Source organism: Cryptomeria japonica, chromosome 1, assembly GCF_030272615.1.
Source record: "Cryptomeria japonica chromosome 1, Sugi_1.0, whole genome shotgun sequence".
NCBI lineage: Eukaryota > Viridiplantae > Streptophyta > Pinopsida > Cupressales > Cupressaceae > Cryptomeria > Cryptomeria japonica.
This window is the reverse complement of record NC_081405.1, coordinates 20,810,112-20,831,776: the sequence shown is the minus strand read 5'-3', so window position 1 is coordinate 20,831,776 and position 21,665 is coordinate 20,810,112. Positions and strand designations below refer to the sequence as shown.

At 37.2% G+C, this 21,665-nt stretch overlaps 1 protein-coding gene across 1 annotated transcript; it reads left to right on the top strand.

Moving 5' to 3' along the window:
* Nucleotides 1–4,551: 4,551 nt before the first annotated feature.
* On the top strand, nucleotides 4,552–6,904 carry LOC131031199 (U3 small nucleolar RNA-associated protein 18 homolog). Its single transcript, XM_057962245.2, has one exon. The coding sequence runs from the start codon at nucleotides 4,743–4,745 to the stop codon at nucleotides 6,438–6,440; it is 1,698 nt and encodes a 565-aa protein (XP_057818228.2). The 5' UTR covers nucleotides 4,552–4,742; the 3' UTR covers nucleotides 6,441–6,904.
* The last annotated feature ends 14,761 nt before the right edge of the window (nucleotides 6,905–21,665 follow it).

Sequence of the window (21,665 nt, the reverse complement as noted above, 5' to 3'; positions counted from 1 at the left end):
TGCGGCGTCACAGAACAATGAAAGCTTGGATGATAGAGCATCCAAATTCTCTTTTGATAATTCAAAAAAAAGAGCAGTATCATCTGCAAATTGGATGTTGATCAACTTTGAGTCATTTGGGAGGGAGATTCCCTTAACCTTAGGGGAGTGAGAGTTATCCTTGAGCAGATAAAAAAGAGCATAAGAGGCAATCACAAAGAGAGCAGGGGAAAGAGGGCAGCCCTACCAAATAGATCTACTGAGCTTGAAGGGTTGAGAAAGCAGACCATTCACTTCTACCTGGGCATGAGAATCCCTAAGAAGGAACTTAACAAACTGGAAAAAGATCCCAGGAAACCCAAAGGCTTGGAGCATAGTGGAGATGAAACCCCATTCAATCCTGTCATAGGCTTTTTCAAAGTCTAACAAAAACATGGCCACCTTTTGATCCGAAACTCTAGCCCATTCCATGGCCTCCCAACTTGTAACCAGATTTTCCAAGATGTGTCTCCCTTTAATGAAGCTAGTTTGGGTGGGGCATATGAACTTGGGGAGGATATTTTCGAGCCTTAAGGCGAGCATTTTAGCAAGAATCTTGTAAGAGACATTGAGTAGAGTAATAGGGTGCCAGTTCTTGATTAGAGTCTTGTCCCCTTCTTTGCGAATAAGCTTGATCAATCCTCTATTAATGTTAATTCCCAGAGTCCTAGTCTTGATGGCGTCATTATAGACCCCAAGAAGATCATCAACAACCCATGCAATATTAGCCTTATAGAACTCTATGGTAAGCTTGTCCAGTCCTGGGGCTTTGTCATTGTGAAGAGAATTAATGGCTTTAATAATTTCCTCCAATGAAAAGGGTCTACTAAGAGAGATAGCCTCATCGGGAGATACAAGCTTAGGTATAAGATCCCCACATTTGATCCTTGCAATCCTAGAAGCAAGAGAGTCCTTGGAGGAGAACAACTGCTTGTAGAAGTTGAGGAACTCACTCAGGGTTTCCTCGTCAACAGAAATTTCCTTGCCATCCACCCATAGCTTATCAATCTTTACCTTACATTGTTTTTGCTTCAGAATGTTGAAAAATAACTTAGAGCCTTTGTGTCCTTTAGCGAGCTAGAGTACCCTGGCTCTGGTTCGGGCACCTAGTGCTTTATGATGCTGCCTTTTCTCGAGTTCATCTCTAGCCATTGTCACTTGGATATTGAGATGAGAGTTGCTAGGGTCATTTTGAAGGGCTTGCTCTGCATTGAGCAGATTAGAGGATAGAACTAGGTCAACCTGTCTGGCATCTTTGGCCTTCTTTTTGCCAATGGTGCCAAGTATCTTCTGCCAACTTCCGACTGAGGTATCCCAATTGTTGATATAGGAGCCACTAGAGGGATTCCACTTATTAAACATTCTTACTATATGAATAGCCACAAGAATGTCCTGGTCTTTGAGGAGATTGTCGTTGAGGATGAATTTACCTCCAGTCTTACTATGAGGTTTGTTCGCACTCCTAGTAACAATTTCAACAAAGATGGGGTGATGGTCCGAGAGGGAGGAGGGTCTGACCACCACCGGGCAACCTTGGTGGTCGTGGATAAAGGAGAAGAAGTCCTTATTGGTATAGAAATTATCCAGTCTGGAGTAGATTCTGCTACCAACTTTCGGGAAATTGCACCACGTATACCATATGCCCTTATGAACATGTTTTAATCCCTCTAATGGGTCAAACAATCTCTTCATGCTTTTCATTCTATCCCAGTGAAAATTTTCTCCACCTTTCCACTCATTTGCAACACCTCCTGATTTGTCATCCTTGTGTTCGACCATATTGAAATCCCCCCCAAGATCCATGGGATGTCAAGAAGAGAAGCAAACCAATTCCAGAGCTTAGATCTATCTCTGTAGTCATTGGGGGCGTATATGTTGCACAACCCGAATGAAGAATCTCCATGTTGGAAAGTAACCCAAGCAACTCTATTACAAGGGGAGACTCCAGAGCAAAGGATAGAGTTTTGCCAATTAGGGTTAATAAGAATGGCAACCCCTCCTTTGCCTTTATCATGTTTAGTGAAGAATTTGAGGGAGTCCTTCCATATGAAGTTTAGATTGATCTCTAAGGTGAAGTTAATAGCTTTAACTTCTTGAAGAAGGACAAAGTCCAAATCCTTATGACTACTCAACATTCTTCTCACCATATATTTCTTGTCAAGGGATTCTAACCCCCGGATATTCTAGGATAGACATTTCATGGAGAACGGATAATTATTTATCATTCTTGTCAGCCTTGAAGCTGTTAAAGCACTTAGGGATGCTCGCCTTTCGGTTAGATTTTTTGTGCGTGGGAGAGAGTTTATTTTTAGAACCTAACAACCTCCCTCTTTTCCTTCTAGTGAGTGCTTCACCCTCAGAGATTTCCTCATTTGTGATATCTGCATCCTTTAATTCCTCACCATTAATGGTCGACAAGTTGGATCTTAAATCAGTTTCCACCTCAGACTCATGAATATCCATCGAGGAGGCATCTTCTTGGGAATCCCCTTCCGACATTCCTATCTCAGGAGCGTAATGGATTCTAGTGTTGACAACTGTTGGAGCAACCAGGATAATCTCATAAAGGACATTATCATCATTAATCAAAGGATTAGCTTTTACGGGAGTAGGGGTCGAGGACGTGATGAGGATAGGATGAGGGGAGCAATCCTCATGCCCTGGAGGGTCCAACAAATCGTTCTGCACAAGTGTCGGATCAGATGGATTATCCCCAGCTTGGGATTGACATGTTGTGAGAGCATATTGAGGATTGTCAAGGGCAGGGGGGGTTGCAGCCCTACTCCTACTAGCATCATCTCCACGATCAATTCCTTCAAAAGTCCTGACTATTGTCTTGACATGAGAGTACTTGTGGGGGGCTGGTCTTTGTCATCTCCTTCAGAGGGGTACTAGACCCCTCTTGCACTATGCCTGGTTTGGCCGATTGAAAATTCTGATGCCCTCTGGCCCTAATTTTTTCCAAGGCCAGTTGTTGGGCATTCTTTTTTTTAGACCTTTTATTTTTCCTTGAGACCACTTGGAAGCCAGAGTCATCGATTTTTTCCATTCGGGAGACGGTTGCAGAAACCGCTGAGTGGGGGGGTGGGTTCTACATTAAAGGGGCCGAAGTCAGAATTGCTATCAAAGTTAGGGGGATCAATAGGTTGAGTCTTAGGGAAGCTAGCCACTGCATTATTAATGGCTTTGCTGAGCAAATCCAATTTATCTTTAACAAACGGTTCATTCGAAGGCTTAAATGAAGAATTGGGTGGAGCAGGGCCACCTTTATTCCTGCCAAACCCGTGCGGGTTAGCGATAGGTTTAGACCTATTAGCTAGAATAGGGCAAGAGCACCTGACGTGTCCTTCCCTTCTACAAAGGAAGCGTGAATTCAGACCCCCTAGGGTTTCCAGAATGCAGGTGAGGGATTCATTCCGCAGTTTAATGTTAAGAAATCTAGGAATGTTTACTCCCGGATTGATAGATATCAAGACTCTGGCATCTAGATCGAGGACAAGATTCGTTGAATTATCTACTCTAACCACTTTTCCTATCGGATCAAGCAACTGCGGAATAAAATTCCCAAAAATGGGAGGTAAATTCTTAATTAGCAGCCATCGAGGGAAAGATATAGCTAGAATTTCTTCATTAATCACATCAAAAGACCATTTGAGGGCCCTGAAAGTGGTTTGGCCAACGACCTAGAATTGTTTATGCAAAACCTCTACTTGCGATTTATTATCTTTAAAGAATATAACAAAAAGACCTTTCTAAATCATTCTACAGAAAGAAAAATTGAAACCTAGCTTTTTAATCCATACATTTTTCATCCAACCATCAAGAAATATTTCCTCGCTGGACATTTATCCACATTAGTTACAACAAAGAAAATAGCAATGTCTTGGAGTCTTTTATTTTCAAGCTCTAGGGCATTGACCATGGCATCGTTAGGAGAGATAGAGAAAGTACAAGGAGCCAAGGCAGGGTCCTTACCTCGTCCTTCGTCTCCGCCATTGCAATCTGCAGACAAAGCACTTACTAGAGAGAATTTAGCCTCTTGTGAGACCTGGATTACATCACCAGCGATTGCGTCTCATAAGGACTTGCCAAGGATTGCTTCCTCGACGACTTTAGTAAAGGGCACATGGGTCTAGTCCACCCCATTAATCCCCGCCTCCATCGAGCATTAACTGCTTCTGCCCTCCCTCGTACCTGCAATAATTTCACCCGCCTCGACAAATGGTCAGGAAACGAGAGGAAGAAGGAAAGAAAGCTTATCACTGTGGAGGAGGTCTTACACCTCCTACACCCACAGGATCGCTAGGGGTCCATGTCAATCCTAGTTCCAGACCCTACTTGCAGAGCGCTCTCCCCTCCAAAAAATTATTTATTTAGTTGTTATTTTTTTTCATATATAAATAAATAAAACCGTAAAAAATCTTCATTCATTCTATATAAAAAATTTGATTTTAAAAAAAATAAATTAATATTAAAATAAAATAAATGATATGTATAGGTAGTAGACTGAAAACAAAGCTAATTTTTTCATCCTAAATACTTATCGCAAGGAAACCCTAATTCGTTCTTAGCAATCTAAATATTTTGTAGTACCGCAGAGGAAGAATTGTGAAGGCGAAATCCCCTTCAGCTTTGCTTAATACTGTCTGTGAGGAAAGTTTCGGATTGCAGGGCTTTCATTATAAATCTGGGAACAATACCAGAAATCTACGAAATTAGATATAATGTCTGTCATGATTTCTCAAAATGTCCAGCAGCGTCACACAAACAACACCCAGAAACACGAAGAACGAAAGTTCTCGAAGAAAAAGCATCATAAAGAGAGGAGCCCTCATATTGATGCCAATAAGGCAGACGAAGAATCCGGTTTAGAAGACAACAGAGATATTGTCCCGGCTATGGGGAAGGTGGCCAGGAAAAGAAAAAACAGGCGTGCAAGGGAAGAAAAACTAGAAATGGAGAAGGACAGTGTAGAGAAAAAGAGGCTCGAAAGCCTTCTCTTTGGATTCGATAAAACACAATATGATGAAAATGATGAAAAACTCCGTGTGTGGTTTACAGACAAAACCGCAGGTTCTGAAAGGTCTGCATTGGAAGAAGAAGATGGCCACGTAGAGGAAGTAAGAAAGCCTGCTTGGATCGATGAGGAAGAGACCCAAGCACTCGTTGACATTTCAAAGGTAAACCGATTGAAAAAATTAAGAAAAGAAGAAAACGAGGGTTTAATTTCAGGAACTGATTATGTTAGTAGGTTAAGGCACCAGCATGCTAGGTTAAACCCCGGTACGGAATGGGCTGATTCGGGTAGAGGAAAGCATAAGGGTTTAGGGTTTGGATCTGATGATTCTGATGAGGACGAAGGTTTAGGGTTTAGGGATAGTGAGGGTTTTGAAGATGGGAATGATTTGTTGAGGAGTAATGAGGAATTTGTGGTCAGGAGCAAAGATAAGCTTTTGCCTGGGTTGATTGAGTATTCTAGGCTCACGGATGCTAACGCAGAGGACCCATCCAATGCAGTTGTGCAGTCTGTGGCGTTTCATAGGAATGGTCAACTTTTGCTTACTGCCGGGCTTGATAAGAAGTTGAAGCTTTTTCAAATTGATGGAAAGCGGAATGCTAAAATCCAGAGCATTTTTATTCAGGATCTACCTATTTACAAGGCTGCATTCTTGCCTGATGGATCGCAGGTTATTGTGGCAGGGAGGAGGAAATATTTTTATAGTTTGGATGTGGTGAATGGGAAGCTGGATAAGGTGTGTAGTTTGATTGGGAGGGAGGAGAGGAGCTTGGAGAATTTCGAGGTGTCCTCCGATTCCAGTTTGATTGCTTTCCTTGGGAATGATGGGTATATTATGCTGGTTTCTACCAAGACAAAACAGTTGATTGGGACTTTAAAGATGAACGGGTCTGTTCGTGCAGCTGCATTTGCAGAAGGGGGAAATCAGTTGCTGAGTGCTGGTGGTGATGGGCAGATTTATAATTGGGATCTTCGAACGAGGAAATGTATTCACAAGGGGAATGATGAGGGTTGTGTTAACAGTTCGGCATTAAGTGTTTCTCCGGACAGTAAGTTGTTTGCTGCTGGTTCTGATAGTGGGATTGTTAATATTTACGACAGGGATGAATTTCTTGGGGGTGTGAAAAGGCCTGCGAAATCTCTCACAAATCTTGTGACTGTTGTGGATAATTTGAAGTTCAATGTTGATTCTCAGATTTTGGCCATTTGTTCAAGGTTGAAGAGGAATAATTTGAAATTGGTTCATCTTCCTTCTTGCACAGTGTTCTCTAACTTTCCATCACCCAAAACTCCATTACAGTATGTCCATTCACTAGATTTTAGTCCAGGTGGTGGTCTTTTGGCTGTTGGAAATGCTGCAGGAAAAGTGCTTCTGTTTAAGCTTCATCATTACCAGCACGCTTGATGGATAAATGAGATAAATGAATGAGGAGACATCATCATATCTTTCTGGTATCTCTTCATGGAAAACACTGTAAAACTGACCCAGTGTCTTGACTGTTAAAAAGGACAGTTGCGGGTTCCAGCATCTGGATTGTCCAGTTGGAATGTATCACCGAAGTGGAATCACAAATTTGTATTGTTGCTATATTTAGTTTTTCTTTCTAACGTCTACATTATGATACATCATGTTGTGTTTTGAAACTATTTTCGAAAGGCATGTATGGTCTTAGGGTCTGTAATGTATTGCTTTTCATCTCAATGGCTTCTTTCCAAAATAGCATAACATTGGTACTGATTCTCTTGGTATCTTCCACTTAGGAAAAGCAAGACGTTGGTGCCAATTAGAAGTCCAATGCTTGAACATATCTTCAAAGGTATCTATACCCATAAATCAGATCAAAGTAAACATAATTTGCACTGCTTCAATGTACATCTTTTATGGTTGAAGATTTTTGAACCACATTATTAAAAATATTTTTGAAGGATGAAGCTTAGCTACAAATCGTTTATATTCTATAGTTGTCTTCAGTTGACTCCTGAGGACACCATTTGATTTTGGTGGCTCTGAAATAAGGAGGCAAACGTTAGTTCTTTGACTAGACCTCGAAATTTACAGTTTGCACATGTTCAAAGTCAAACATTTTCAATCAGAGACCTTTAAATGCGTTCAAACATGATACAGCAAGTTGGTAGCTCCGAGATAAGGAGGCAAAGGTTAGTTCTTTGATTGTTCAAACATGTTCAAACTTGCTCCAGTCATTAAACAGTAGCTGTATTCTTTCATTTCTATTCTGGTGGTGTTAAACCGATTAGAAACCTTTTCTTTTGCCTTCTGTTCCTGTGCAGGTTCAATCCTGTACCTATAGTTGTTTCCATTTTGGTTTCTCTTATTTCTGTTATGAATGCTTTTCGGCTGAATGTAGCAAGTTAAAAGGAATGTATTCAAACTTCAGTTTCAAGTTTTGCTTGCTTATTTGCATAAGCAATCCCCTTCTCAACGCTCCTGTTTAACTCTGGCTAAAGTTCTTATCAAGTTTTCTGTTCATAGTCAGTCAGGGCCTCAAGAACATCTGGTCACAGTGCTTCACATACATTTATTTAGCCAACTAAATTGTTATACGGTCTTGTTTAAGGGTTTTGTTGTTTCCAGTGTGCCTCAGGCAAGTCGTAGAATGTTTTACTTTGGTATGAGTCATTCTGCTTCATGCCATGAGATGCCTCCCAAGCGCTGATGCAATACTTAATGCACAGTGGTTTCCAGAAGTCTTTTACAATAATTCATGGACTGAAATGTTCATTATAAATTAAAACTTGTCAAATTTTATGCCTTTTCAAGTACATAGTTTGCACTATCACTTAGATGATAGAAAATGGTTGTGGCTACTTTATTTTTGTTTAAAACTGTTATAAGGTTTCCTCTACTTTACTATGTTTTCAGAAGAGAAGGATAATTGTTTAGCTTCGTGCTAGATTGATATTTGCTTAGAGAAATTTTATTTTATTTAAAAAAATAGTAGGCACAATGTGGCTCTATACTCACAGTATCCTCCTGCAGATTAAAGTTTTGAGCTGTTGTGAACTCTGTACCACAACCTCCGGTCTTAATGGTTGTTCCCATAAATTTCGCAACCATTGCAATTGCCTCTAACTTTCATTGTTAATGGAAACACTGTCTTTATTTGTTCATCTATTTGAGATGTGGTACATAAGATGAAAGATTCTATATCTGGCCATGTAACAACTAGAGTTTAGAGGCTTATAAGTTATAGGTAAATGAATGTTGCTTCTGGCATCTCATCTAACATCATTCATTATGTATCTGAATAGAATTACATGATCTTGTACACTCCTCTCCGAACAATGAGCATATGATGAACAAAACATCTGCATACACTGATTGAATTATACTACCCCTGTATTTTGCCATGAAGAATTGTAACAGAACGTATCTTATTGTTGTCCATTTTAACTGTTTAAAGGTTATCCTATGCACCTATGCAACAGGGTGGGTATACATCTGAGTATGCTTTTCATTCTTTCGGTTTATCTGTCCCAGTTTGCTTGGTAATTATTTATTATTTATTAATTAGCCGATAGGCTTCTATTGTGAGGCAGCTTGTGTATGGCTTGCCAGAAAAGTTGTCTCACGGCAGTAAAATTTTATCACACCGGAAAGAGAAAACTGGTCACTGGGAGAGTTCCAATTCTCAGACAATTCAAACCCTCATGTCTAATCTCTTAATGATAAAAGCTTTCAAAAATCTTGTCTCGCGGCTCAAGAAAAATATGGTAGATTTGAATACATAAATGTTTTCAGATTTGATTTGATGAGTTTCCCATTAAGAAATGCGTTGCAGTCTACACTGTGCTTTCTCTATCGCAGTCCTTGATCACCGCTTCATCAAATCTAACAGCTGTATGAAATGTTTAGATCTGCATTTTGTTTATTGTGAATTAGATTGAAGCCAGGGGAAAGGAGCCAGTAGTGGACATAGCTAACTTCGTGCATCTTAAGCTCCTAAATGGTTCATCCAATTTCGATGATTTTTTTTTGGTTCTCTCCATATGCGACTAAACTGCTTAAAGCTATTGTTTTGGCTTGCGGGTAGTATCGATGCACATTGTGGAATTCGTTATGTGCACAAAGGTCAAAAAGTGGTCATTTCTAAGTGTGGTCCAATACATAATCACCTTTGCACCAATAGTAGATAACTCAAAATAGCCAGTAGTAGTGGACAAATGTCCCAGTAGTTATGCACAAATGTCCCAGTAATGGACTAATTATGGTAAAAAAAGCTAAAAAATTATCCACTATTGGTACATGTGATATTTATTAATGGACCCTCCATTACCATTTTTTGGCTCCTACTATGTCTACTAACGGGGGGTGAGGTTGACAAAAAGATGACGGTTATTAGCTGCAATGAAATTGATTCTGGTTCATCGACCTAAAAAACGGAGCAAATCTAAAACCCAGATATTTCAAGATTTACTTTTGGCTTAAAGAGGTTGGATTTGATTCGTCTCATTTTAATGAAATCCTGCTTTGGTAGGGTTCCATGATATTTTTCTTGCACACCCTGCCTATTTTTGCTCATGGGCATAGTCAATAGCTCGACAAAATTTGTGCAAAATTTTGAGACAAGTGTCTTAGTATGGTTTCCGTTAGTGTTTTATTTCATGGATATCATTTTTTCTTGTGTTTTAATCTGTTAAATGAAGGGCACTGCTTCTATGAGGTTTTGTAGGGATATTTTCAGCAACTGTTAGCATCCATGGCATTCAACATTTCTAAAAGGGCGGTTAGAATCAAGTAATTTGAATGATCTAGCCTCTATTTCCAGGATCAAAGATGAAGTGCGACCGCCCACTTATGGGCTGAATGTTTATGAAGAGTAAAAAGAGACTCCTTCGGCATGGCAGCTTGAAAACACAAGCAGTCAAACTCAATATGGTTGCTGCGCAGCAGGTTCGAATCTTGACCCCAAAACCTGAACAAAGAGCCTTACCAATGAACGACTTCGAGGCGGCTGCAGTATAAAATCTCATCTGAGGTATTCTGAATCTAGCTAGCTAGATGGAGTCTAAATATGCATGAAAAATCAGATTCATATGTGATGACCAAAACGTCACTCCACTTTGTGCAGAGCTCATGAGGGGAAGTTGAAAATCCCAGGAGGTCACGAGGTTAATTAAGGTTTGTGCTTTCATTTAAACCCTATATATTTGTTTGAATAATTAGCCAATAGGAATCTTCATTGTATGCACCCTGTACAAAAGTCACGCTAAAACCCTAATCACAAAATTTATTGACGAATTTGAACATTTAATCATGGTGAATGAAGTTATCAGTAGCTTTCTTGGTTTTCGGGGGCTTGGTTCTCTCTTCTGAATGGAAGAGAGCACAACAGACTCGACTACATTTAGACCAAGTTTTCCATTACTTGAAACGCTTCCAAGAATTATTCTTTTTATTTGTTTTTGTTTCTATTGAGCGGTGTAAGGGTAAATATCATTTTGGTGCAAATTTGGTCTCACATGGGTCTTTAATTTCTAAAGTGCTGGATTTAGATACTCCAAGGCTTTGAAGGTTCGTGCATGGAAGTCACAAGTCCCAATCTCGCCCCTGGCCTTATTGTACAGCAAGTTTGCCTTTGTCCCAAATGTTCACGTTTGTTTACATTCCACTTGCAATATATTCTTTTCTATTTTACTTAGGTAAGGCTCTCATGTGAGTAGAGTTTGTTATTGTCAAATAACTGGAGAATCAAGTTAATCGATACCTGATAGCTATATATATGTGACAAATAATTGATGCCCGTATTATATTTCAGTTGCAGTGTATTGACTTGTATTTTTAGGTTCATCAAACTTGCCCAACACATGGTTTGGTAGACCGATGAGAGATTATTTTATAGTTGCTCTCATCGTTCAGCTTGTAGATGACTATTAGTGAGACAAGTCGATCCACATGATAGTCTGCTGTAAGGGTTTTTCCTATAAACTCTGCCCATTTTTTCTCATCACCATCACTGATTGTACACCACGATTTGCGTAGTATCTTGAGGTAAGTACTTGCCATGGTTTCATTGAGTTTTAAGAATTTGTACACGGTAGGATCATTTTTTTGTTTTATTTTATTTTATTGGCAATTAATTCTCTTGTTACATGTCAAATTCGTTCTATGGTTTTATGCTAGCCAATCGACTAACCCACTAAGGGAAACGAAAAACAATATCTAAATTGAAATTATCAGCATCCACCAGTAGCTTGAGGATTTGAATAACATGCACCTATTGATATTATCAGAACTATAACACATAGGGTCGTCAGATTGCTATCAAGAATTTAGAAGGGGAAGACTGCAAGAAACAGTGACTGATCACAATAGATCCACAGCAGATAACAAAATTTTGGAGCTTAATTACTCTTCGAGATCTGATAGTAACATGCAAAATGTATCTTGATTACACTTCTAGATATAATTGTAACATGCAAAATGTATCTTGGTCTATCAAATTTGTTGATCCATTGTAAGTACATAATTAAACTCATTTTTGTAGAAGCCACGGTTTGTAAATCAACTCTTGATTTGATGTAGTACAATTCAAATCAAGTCAAACAGTTGAGAATTTGTAGTCCTTAGCTTTTCAATTTCTAGTTGTAGTTCTATTTAATCTTGTTTCAAAAATTATTATAATTATATGTTTCCAAGAATTCTAGATGGGTGAATTAAACAGAGCAAATCTAGTCCTTGCAGGCGCTGAAGACATCTTGCAAAACTACCACTTTTTCTCCCTCAAATCGGGTACTGGAATCAATATAATGCATAAGCACATGTTCTAGCTAAAGGCCTGTGACTTACTTTTTCTCTGCGCAGTAAGTATTTAACAGTAAAAGGAGATTGATTGCATATCATTAATGCAATCTAAATGCCACTGTAGAGGTTGATTTATAAAGACAACCTTAAAAGAAGCAAGAGCTCTTGCTCCTCCTTTTGAATTCACCTTCTGGTCACATCTGTATAGAAAGGTAAAATAACTGCTCACCTACTTGTAAATCAGGAAATTTTTCAATCTATACAACACACATCATTTGAAATGCTCATACTATTTGAAACTCCTTGACTTAATCCTTCACAATTCATCCCCTCAATCTTCAAATCCTTTGCCATGATTCATCATAACACATCACCATCAAATTTAGAAGTTCTTGATACAGTTTTGGGCACTGAAGCCCCAACCACTTAGATTAGGCTGCATTATTCACCATTTTCCTCTAATTTTCTTGTTCTTGTTCTTGTTCCATTTTCTGCTTTGATGGCATTTGAGGGAAAAGTTGGTAAGGGCCACACAAGAATAGTATCGAGATTTCCAACATTTTTGATCTTGTAGGGTTTGGGTTTATTCAGAAAAGGTTTGGGTTTATTCAGAAAATTATTTATCATGATGGGATGGGTTTTCATCACCCTGGTGATGAGTTATTGCCAGTGTTCCACGGGCGTTGGGGATGGGGGGACGCGTTTCCGGGATGGGGGGACCAAGGGCCTAAGTTTGGGGACGGCGGGGGGACGGGGTGGTGGTGCTGATATAGTTATACATATACATATCGTACTTGAAAAACTAGTTTTGAAAAGATGTATGACAGTATTACAGTATAAGAATTACATTTTCAAATGAGACTATAGGAAATTTGAAATACTAAATCTAAATACCAATTACCAAGATTTCTAAGTTGTGTTGTTATATGGAGCCTAATCAGACTCGGAGGTTAGATTTTCCCTACTTCTATCGGTTCGGTTTCCCCCTATATTTTTAAATGGGGGTTTGGGGGCAGCGCCCCCAAGTTGGGGTCAAGGGGCATCGCCCCTTGCGGGCCAAAAATACTTTCATTATTTTCTAAAGGCGTCGGGTGTTATTTTTCTATTGGCCCACGTCCAATTAGAGTTACCCCTTAACCCCCCAAAAAATTAAAATGTCACTTTTATTTTTAAATTTTAATTTTAAACATTGCATATACGTGGAGGCGACAAGAGACGTCTGGGCGTCTCCCCATCCCTTTAGAGACGTCTGCACGTCTCTCGAAGGACGGGGAGACGCCCAAGGAGACGTGGAGGCGTCTCCATGTCTCTCTGGGAGACGCGGAGATGTCTCCCCGTCTTCGGCGGCGCTTGCGTGGCAGTGGTGGGATGGCGGGGGACGTCGCGTACCCGTCCCCCAGTGCCGGAGACGTCCCCGTCTTGGAGGCGCGGCCAAAAAGGGGGGGGGAATGCGTCCCCGTGGAACACTGGTTATTGCTTGTTGGAAATTTTCTGTAGGAATGGGGGGACCAAGGACACAGATTTTTTTTTTTGTATCTCATTTTTTATTTTTCATGTCTTCTCAAACATCCTCAAGGCTTATTGATCAGTGTACCTACTTGCAAACTAAATCTTTGGAACTGTGATTTGAATAATTAGACTAAAAAACTTTAATTAGCCGATAGGCTATATATTGTGGGCATTGCCCACCGGAATTGTCTCGTGCCTGAAAAAACTCCCTGAAAAAGCTACCCAGAAAAAGGTTGAGTGACCGCCTCACGTATAAAAACAAATTTTCTATTGCATTTAATACAATCTGACAACAAATTCTGAATCGTATTTAATACATTTAATTCTTTTGTGCTACGAAAATCTTGTTGTAGATCTCCGAGTCAGGTCGGATTTCATTTTCACTTTTCAATTGAAGCAATGACCACATGGCACAGGCAGATCCATTGGAGCAACAACAACAGGGAGATTGCTTTTGGTTTGTCTGCTTTCAGGAAAAAATTGCCATGGTAGGGTTTTGTAAAATTTTCCAGCAAACTCTCTGCATTTTTTTTTGTGGACATCATTGACAGTCTGGCATGATTTGTGTAGAATCTTGAGGTAAGTTGAAGTTTCCATGATTTCGGTGTCTTTCCATCATTTCATTGAGTTAATTTTTTAGGGATCATGTAGCGAAGAGATGATTTCCACAAGACTGCAAGTCTTCTATAAATAAATTACCTGAAATCATTATTTTGACTGGGCATGTTTTCCTCTTATAGAGGCTATTTCAATCATTATGGCATGGGTTAGATTACTTAACCTTCCTCTCCAAAATGCAAGGAGTACAAAAGAATTTTGTTTGTTTTTATTTTGGAAATTTGGTTTCCTGTCACAGTTTTTTTCCTTCATTGTTTTACAGGTTTTCCTCCCAGGACAAATCATGAATGTTTTGAAGGATGTTGAAAAATCACAGGGTTCGGTGATTTGGCAGTCGAGGGAGATCCGATATATATCATTTTTTTTGTTTTTTATTTTTTCGGGTCAGATTTGTATGTTATTTTCATGTGCTTTATGTCCTTTCTGTCCTATTGTTCGTATTGCTCGACAATCATACCATTATGTGGTTTACATTCATAGTAATTTTGAAGAAATGTTACACATTACATGACAAGTTGAGATTATTTTTGAATGGAATTAAAAAAAGAAATTATTAAATGAATGAAAACAGGCTTTAAAATTTGGGTGTTTTTTTTTGGAAACCCTAGGTACACAGGCTTCAAACAGGCAAGACAAAATAAAACAAAGGGCAAAATTTGCTACAGAAAGATAGATATTTGTAAATGCCGCAATCAAATAATGAAGATTGATGTGAATTTGAAAACGCAGAGGGAGTTTAATGGTTAGCTTAACATGCCAGCCTTCTTCGTCATGCTCTTCTTCCGCACTTGGGAAAAAGGTTACAATAACCCAAATTGTTTTTCTCGCTTTGGGCCAGGTCTATCTTGTGCGTATATTAAGTAGAAGAAATCACTATATCAATTACTTAGTTATTACGATGACCCTGAAGATAATTATCCTCAGAGCTAACCCGTAGTCATTTGAGGGAGCCCATGGCCTTTGTCTACTTTGAGGGAGCCCATGCTTTTGTCAGAACTAACCCGTAGTCATTTGAGGGAGCCCATGGCCTTTGTCTACTTTGGAATTTTTTATATGTCAAATGATTAAAGGTCATTATTGTCTTCTAAGGGTGCCTCCGATGTAAGCCATGTAAAGAAAAGTATTGTATCTTAGGTCTTAAACTACAAGCTTGATGGTACGGGTTCTGTTGTAGTGAAGGTCTTGTTGTCACGTCATGAATCGTGTGACGTCCTAATACTGATGTTGCTAATACAGATAGTAAGACGTGCTAACGTTGTTGGGATGTGGTGTTTATTTGAGTCTTATTTTCTCTGACCATAACTGTGAAATTGATGGTTTCAACACCAAACCCTTTGCTTGATGATTTCATCACACAATCTTGAACTTGACTTTTCAATTAATGACCTTAAAATTACATCCTTGGTCTTTAACCTGGCATTTCAATTGATTAATGTAACATTACATCGTGACATTTAACTGATTACTGTAACATTACATCCTTTATCTTTAACCTGACATTTCAATTGATTACTGTAATATTACATCCTTGTTCTTTAACCTGTCATTTCAATTGATTACTGTAATATTACATCCTTGATCCATAATTTGATGGTTGTACCATTCCTTCATTTTGATAATTGGTCTTGCTCTTTTCAAACATGGTGTCAATAGATCACACCGCTATCTTTCTGTATACTATCCACAACCAACAATGCTAGAAACAAGGAAACTTTCAGCTTTTATACAGTGGAACCTAACATGCGGAAGAGAAGGGGAAAACAAATACTGTTAGACGTCCAGCTCACTGACTTATGTGTAAAAATTATAGAGAAATCATGTTGACTCAGAGAAATTTGTCAAAAATCGTTCAGGGCGTGAGATTTAGGCAAAATAATTGTACATTGGAAGTGAATCTAGATGAAGAGAAACAGTAAATGGAAGCCATTAAGATGTGATTTACCATTGCTGGATCAAGCTTTTGGATGATGATTAACTGCAGGGGAAACGGATTACACAAAAATGACAATCATTTTTATTGAGTGTATGATTGTGTGAAATTAGGTATGCTTTCATCAATTAATCTTTCAGATTGTCCATATTTAAGACCATTTTACTTCTGCATTTTGGTTAACATTTACTATAGTTATTTTGTGATGGATGCAGATTATTGAAACGATTGAGCTTTGCCTTTACAATATGTGAACCAAAGGCCTGTTCAAAACACCCACTTGACATGTTTCTTCGTTTACAAAACCGCCATTGGGGCTGATGTGAAACATTTTGGAGCTTTTTCTACTGAATGTCCTCAGATTTCACTTTTCAATGAAAGGACGATAATGTGTCAACATTTGGGTTCCATGAATCTTAGCGTAAAGACTGTCCAATACTTTTAAATTTAAGTCGTACATTCTCTGGTGTTGCATACCTTGAAATGAAGATTTTATTCTTACCCTCTTCTTTATCAAAGCTCCTGGCCTTACATGACACTTTGACATGTTTAACAAACACATTCATATCATAAAAGGTCCCAGAAGATTGAAACTCCAATTCTTTTTGTTTCTCGTCTTACATCATGGCTCTTGGCATTTTGCAAGGCATCGTACCCTAGATAATATATGTTTCAATGTCGTTTGTTACACTAAAATTCTGGAAGAACAACACATGCTCTGTATTCGAATATTATTGTTTTCAAAAGACATCAATGTATATTCTGAGGCATTCCTTTCCAGCAATTCTCTCCACTGTATATCTTGTTGTGGTCTTGACACCCTGCGAAATGTGTCACAAATGGCATTTTCCTCTTGCTCATTCAGCTTTATTTGCTGGTAAAGATGTACCAAGCGCAAATTTACTTTACTTGACACCATCAAGCGATAATCTGATGGTTGGGAGCAGTTTACTAGATGCATTAAATTGAGGGGTTTGTGGGCCCAGACTAGCCCACCTCTCCATTAATTCCATAGACCACTCACATTTCCTCATCAGAAAAATTCTAGCATGTATGTATGTCCAACTCCTCTTTTCATAAACCAAATGCTCCCAACCATGCATCACCATGTTATAGTTTTCATAGCTCTTAAGTGGAAGTTCAAAATTCATGTCTGTAATGGCTGCATCAGCATCCATGATTCTTATTTATTTTTTCTATTTGTATCTTCTAGTATATTATTTTATGTATATCTTACTATCGGCTTAACCATTGCACCTCCTTTTGGTGCAAGTGCTAGTTAACATTCTTTCATATTGTAGTCAAATAATCCTTCCCATGGTCAATGTTAAGAATCCATGTGAAATCTCTAAATTATTCATTGTGCATACTCTAGACACATGATAGCTGTTCAAAATGTTGTGCTCAAGCTTCAACACCACAATCTTATTGTTATGAACAAGTGACTTGATCTTATTGAATTGTTGAAGCATCAAAATAAATATTTCATGTCACAAACTTCAGAAATTCTTAATAAAAGTGATCCATTTTGAAACAATATTAACCCTGGACTTCATTTTAAGGAAAATTTTTCTTGTTACATTGCATTCTTTTATTTTATAAAATCTATTAAATAACTTTCATGGCTCTTAATAGTAGTGTATTTTTGCAAATTGAAAATTACTACCAAGTTTCCTAGGAGACTCACTATCTTATTCAAGAGTATTTATATTCCTTGAAACACGTCCAAGTAATTGTAAGATATAAGATGAGGTCAAGATTACAAGCAAATTAGTTGAAAGAGTTGTAATGTAATGGTAAGATGATCCATATCTTTTGTGGCATATGGTAAGGTTGTGAGTAATGATCATGAGTTATCTTGATGACCCAAGTTTACAAATCTTATGAATGTGATTAGAGATTACTCTATACCAATTAACTGACATTGCATACTCTCACCCACAATTTATTATGTAAAAGGAAAAAGATAACATATGAAATGTATTACATAAAAATAATAAGATAACATATGGTGTCAAAAAAGGGGGAATCTTAAGCAACAATTTAAATTTTGTATACCAAAAATCTTGGACTAGGCATTTAAAGCCAAAAAATACCTTGCAAAGGACTTTAGGGGAAATTTTCAAAGCATGCAATTATAGACAAATTACGAGGACACATGATAACAAATTTACCAATGAACTCAAAAAATCATATGTAAATTGTAACTCATAAATATCTTGTCTTTATTCTTGTACAAGGAAAAGGTAAATTTTTAAGAGTACCTTACACAAGTTATCAATTTGATGTACGCAAACTTTTGTTTGCCCAATTGTTATTCTAAAATACAAACCCACATTAATTATTTATTTGTTTGTTTCAATTTCTTCTTCCATTTTGTTTTTTCGTTTGTAAGCTTGTACATTGAGTGGCAAACAGTATTAGTAATAGATAAAGCATTGGAATTGTTTCTTCAAAAGAATATAATTATTTACAAAAAGAAAGAAGAAAAACGTAAATAAAATAAAATTTGTTGAATAACATATACATCTAATTATATGATACAATGTTTATTTTAACAAATCAAAGTTAATATTTGAAATCAAAATGTGAATAAATTTATATTGTTATCTAATTATGTATAAAATATTAAAACACATTTATAATTTATCTTTAATTTGCTATCGACTTCATCCTTGAATCTCCTATAGATGCAAGTGCTAGTTATTAGTTGAATTTGATTTAAGTCTACTACCTACTTGTTATTGAAATTTTGGGGCTGTGCAATAGAAATCCCAACAGTAGGCCTAGATTTTTTAAGTCCACCACTCAATACCAGATGGATCTTTATCTCTTTTTCCAACTTGTAGACCACTTGCTTGAGGCAATTAGCTGATTTAGGATCATGTGGGAAAGATATCACACATGATATAGTATTTTCCATTTCCAAAATCATATTTGGGAGACTAGTAATAGGTACACAAGTTCAATCTTGGCAAAAACACAGAATTCCAAAACTAAAGTAGCAACCATAACACCGTACCCATGATCTGAATCTCAATCTTGGCAAAAACAGACATACACTCCAAAACTAAAGCAGTACCCATAACATCATACCCATGATCTGAATCTCCTAACATGATAGCATGCCATGGTTCATGATCTAGATTTGTCAACAAACCGTCTTATTTCCAACTCAAAAATAGTGTGAACTCAGAAATATCTGTTTTATACAAAATCTAATAGCTAAACCTCAAGCCCGCATTTTCAAATTGTCTAGCATATCTCAAAGAATGAAACGAGCTCCTGCTTCCCCTGAATTTCTAATGCAGACAAGATCGAGGGGTTTTATCATACTGCCCAATCCTGCAGCCACTAACTCACATCCATTTTCAAATTAAAACATCAACCATAACTTTTTAAATTTATTCTATCGAAAATCAAAATCTCAAGCATCAAATTATAAATTCATTTATCTGCAATGACAATATGGTGCACCTCCAACCTGCACTCCTCATCTGTTGTTTCTTCTTCTCAAATCAACTCTTTGCTACGCCTGTCACTATGCAACTTGTAATGATAATATTTTTTCTTTTTCTGCTTCTATGCCTATACCCTGCTCATTTCTCTCTTCACTTGCACTTTCCCTTTTTCTCCTATGCACTTTCTCCAACCTACAAACTAGAACAATTTATATTTCTCTACTTATGTATGGCAACCAATTCATATGACTAAATTTCTCCCTGCAGCCACACACCTTTTCTTTTCTTCCTTGCTTTCACCGTGCACCCAATTTTCTTTATGCTCAAGTGCTTTCTTTATTTTGTTTTTCTCACCAAACTTTAATATGTGCCGTTCTGTTCCTTCTGCCTATGTCCACACCTTTCACTTTAGCCCATTACTTTATCTCTTGCGCCCTCACTTCATAGCTCCTTCCTCCACTTCCACACAATATTTTAATTCTCAATTTCTGTACCTTGCTCTGCATTTGTCTTTAACTATGTAAACCCAACTTTTCCTTCAATCTTCTACACTGCTATTATTTCATTACATCTTTATTTTTATTCTGTATTTTCTTCTGCAACTTTACACTTTTTATTTCCCCTCATGACATGCAAACTTTCAATGTTTGTGTATTTTCTTATACACTGGTTATATTCCTTTTTACTTGCCATTTCACTCCTGCTGCGTGGTTTATTTCTACTGGCATACACCCTGCCTTGAGGGGTTGTTTTAGAATCAGCCACACTTGAACCAATAACCTCTTTGCTCCTCCATTTTATAGCATTTACATTTAATGCTACTAAACTTTCATGATGTTTTCCTTTGCCTCAGATTTTAATATACACAACTGTTTAAATAATATGATGACATGTGTCTGTATTCGTAATGTCTTTTTAATCTACAGTTTGCAGTTGATTTCAATACCCAATCATTCTGTCATCACTCTACATTTTGCAGGTACATTTTGTTGTATTTAGGTAGAGTTTCTACGTTTTAGACACGGCTTCATTTAAAATTATGTTTATATGTTTAGTATTATGGATGCTTAATTGAAATGGAATGTTTTATTTTGTTAAACTTCCAGTATTCTTAAAGTTCTTGTGCTTCTGCATGACTTGCAATCCATAGTTTTTTACTTAAGACTACATATACTACTATACACTTTTCAACATATATCATGATACACATACTATGATACAGTTGTCACCATAGTAAGGATTTAGAAGTCAAACCCAATAGAAGAGAAGGGTCTTACATGTGAGTTCTGTTGTTTCACTTCTCATAATAAACCATTTTTCCTTCTCAGCTTTGTACTATCTAAATATACATCTGCAATTTTAATAATGAAGGCCTACCTAAACACTAAAATATTTTGGTCCACATCTAATATTTACAAGCACAATTAGATGCCTATTACATACATAGGAGTACAAGGTAGTCCCTTATGCTATAAGCCTTGTTATAGCCTTGTTTATACAAACTAATTAACTTAAAACTTAGAAAATTAAAATTTAATTTCAACAAATTCTAATTGCTTAGTTTATCTATTGATTGTGGTGGGCACATGTCTCCTTCAATTGGAACATTATGCATAACCTGACTCAATTTAGATCCTTATGCACAACGTTGATCTAAATTGCTACAGACAAAATATTTTGATATTTGTCAGTATACATGACCTTTTAGAGCATGTATATATATTCAGTGATGCAAAAACTCCTTTGCTTTCATCAATTAGCATTCATCTTCAATCACAAAATTAACTGATGTCATTTTTGTAGTTGTCCAATATTTAGAAACCAATGAGATAAATGAAGTACTTATCAATCCATACAACTTTCAAAGAAGCATTTAAACAACATATTTTACTTTAAGGCAGACCTGGCTTATTTATATGTTTAGATTATGGATGCTTAATTGAAATGGAATGTTGTATTTTGTTGAACTTGCAGTTTTTAAAGAGCTCTTTTGCTTCTTCATGACTTCTAGCAGTCCATAAATTTTTACTTAAGGCTGCATATACCATGATACACTTTACAACATTAGCATGATACAATTGTCAACATGGTCATAGTTTCAATTTTTTGTTAAATTTTGCATATCTAAATCTGTTTAGTGTCAATTTACATAGACTCTCAATGTCTCTATGCCACCAATAAGATGTTATTAAAAAAATTATATTCTTGGTTTTTCCTATCGCATTCATATTAATAATAAATTTATATTGTTGGTTTAAAAATTATATTTCTCTTCTAGGTAATGGCAAACAATTGGGTACCCCAAGAAATTATAGACATTTCAAGTGGTGACTTTGACCAGACAACTTT

What these genes read in the sequence shown, in the direction of transcription:
- LOC131031199 (XM_057962245.2), top strand. Translation starts at nt 4,743, where the DNA reads ATGTCTGTCATGATTTCTCAAAATGTCCAGCAGCGTCACACAAACAAC.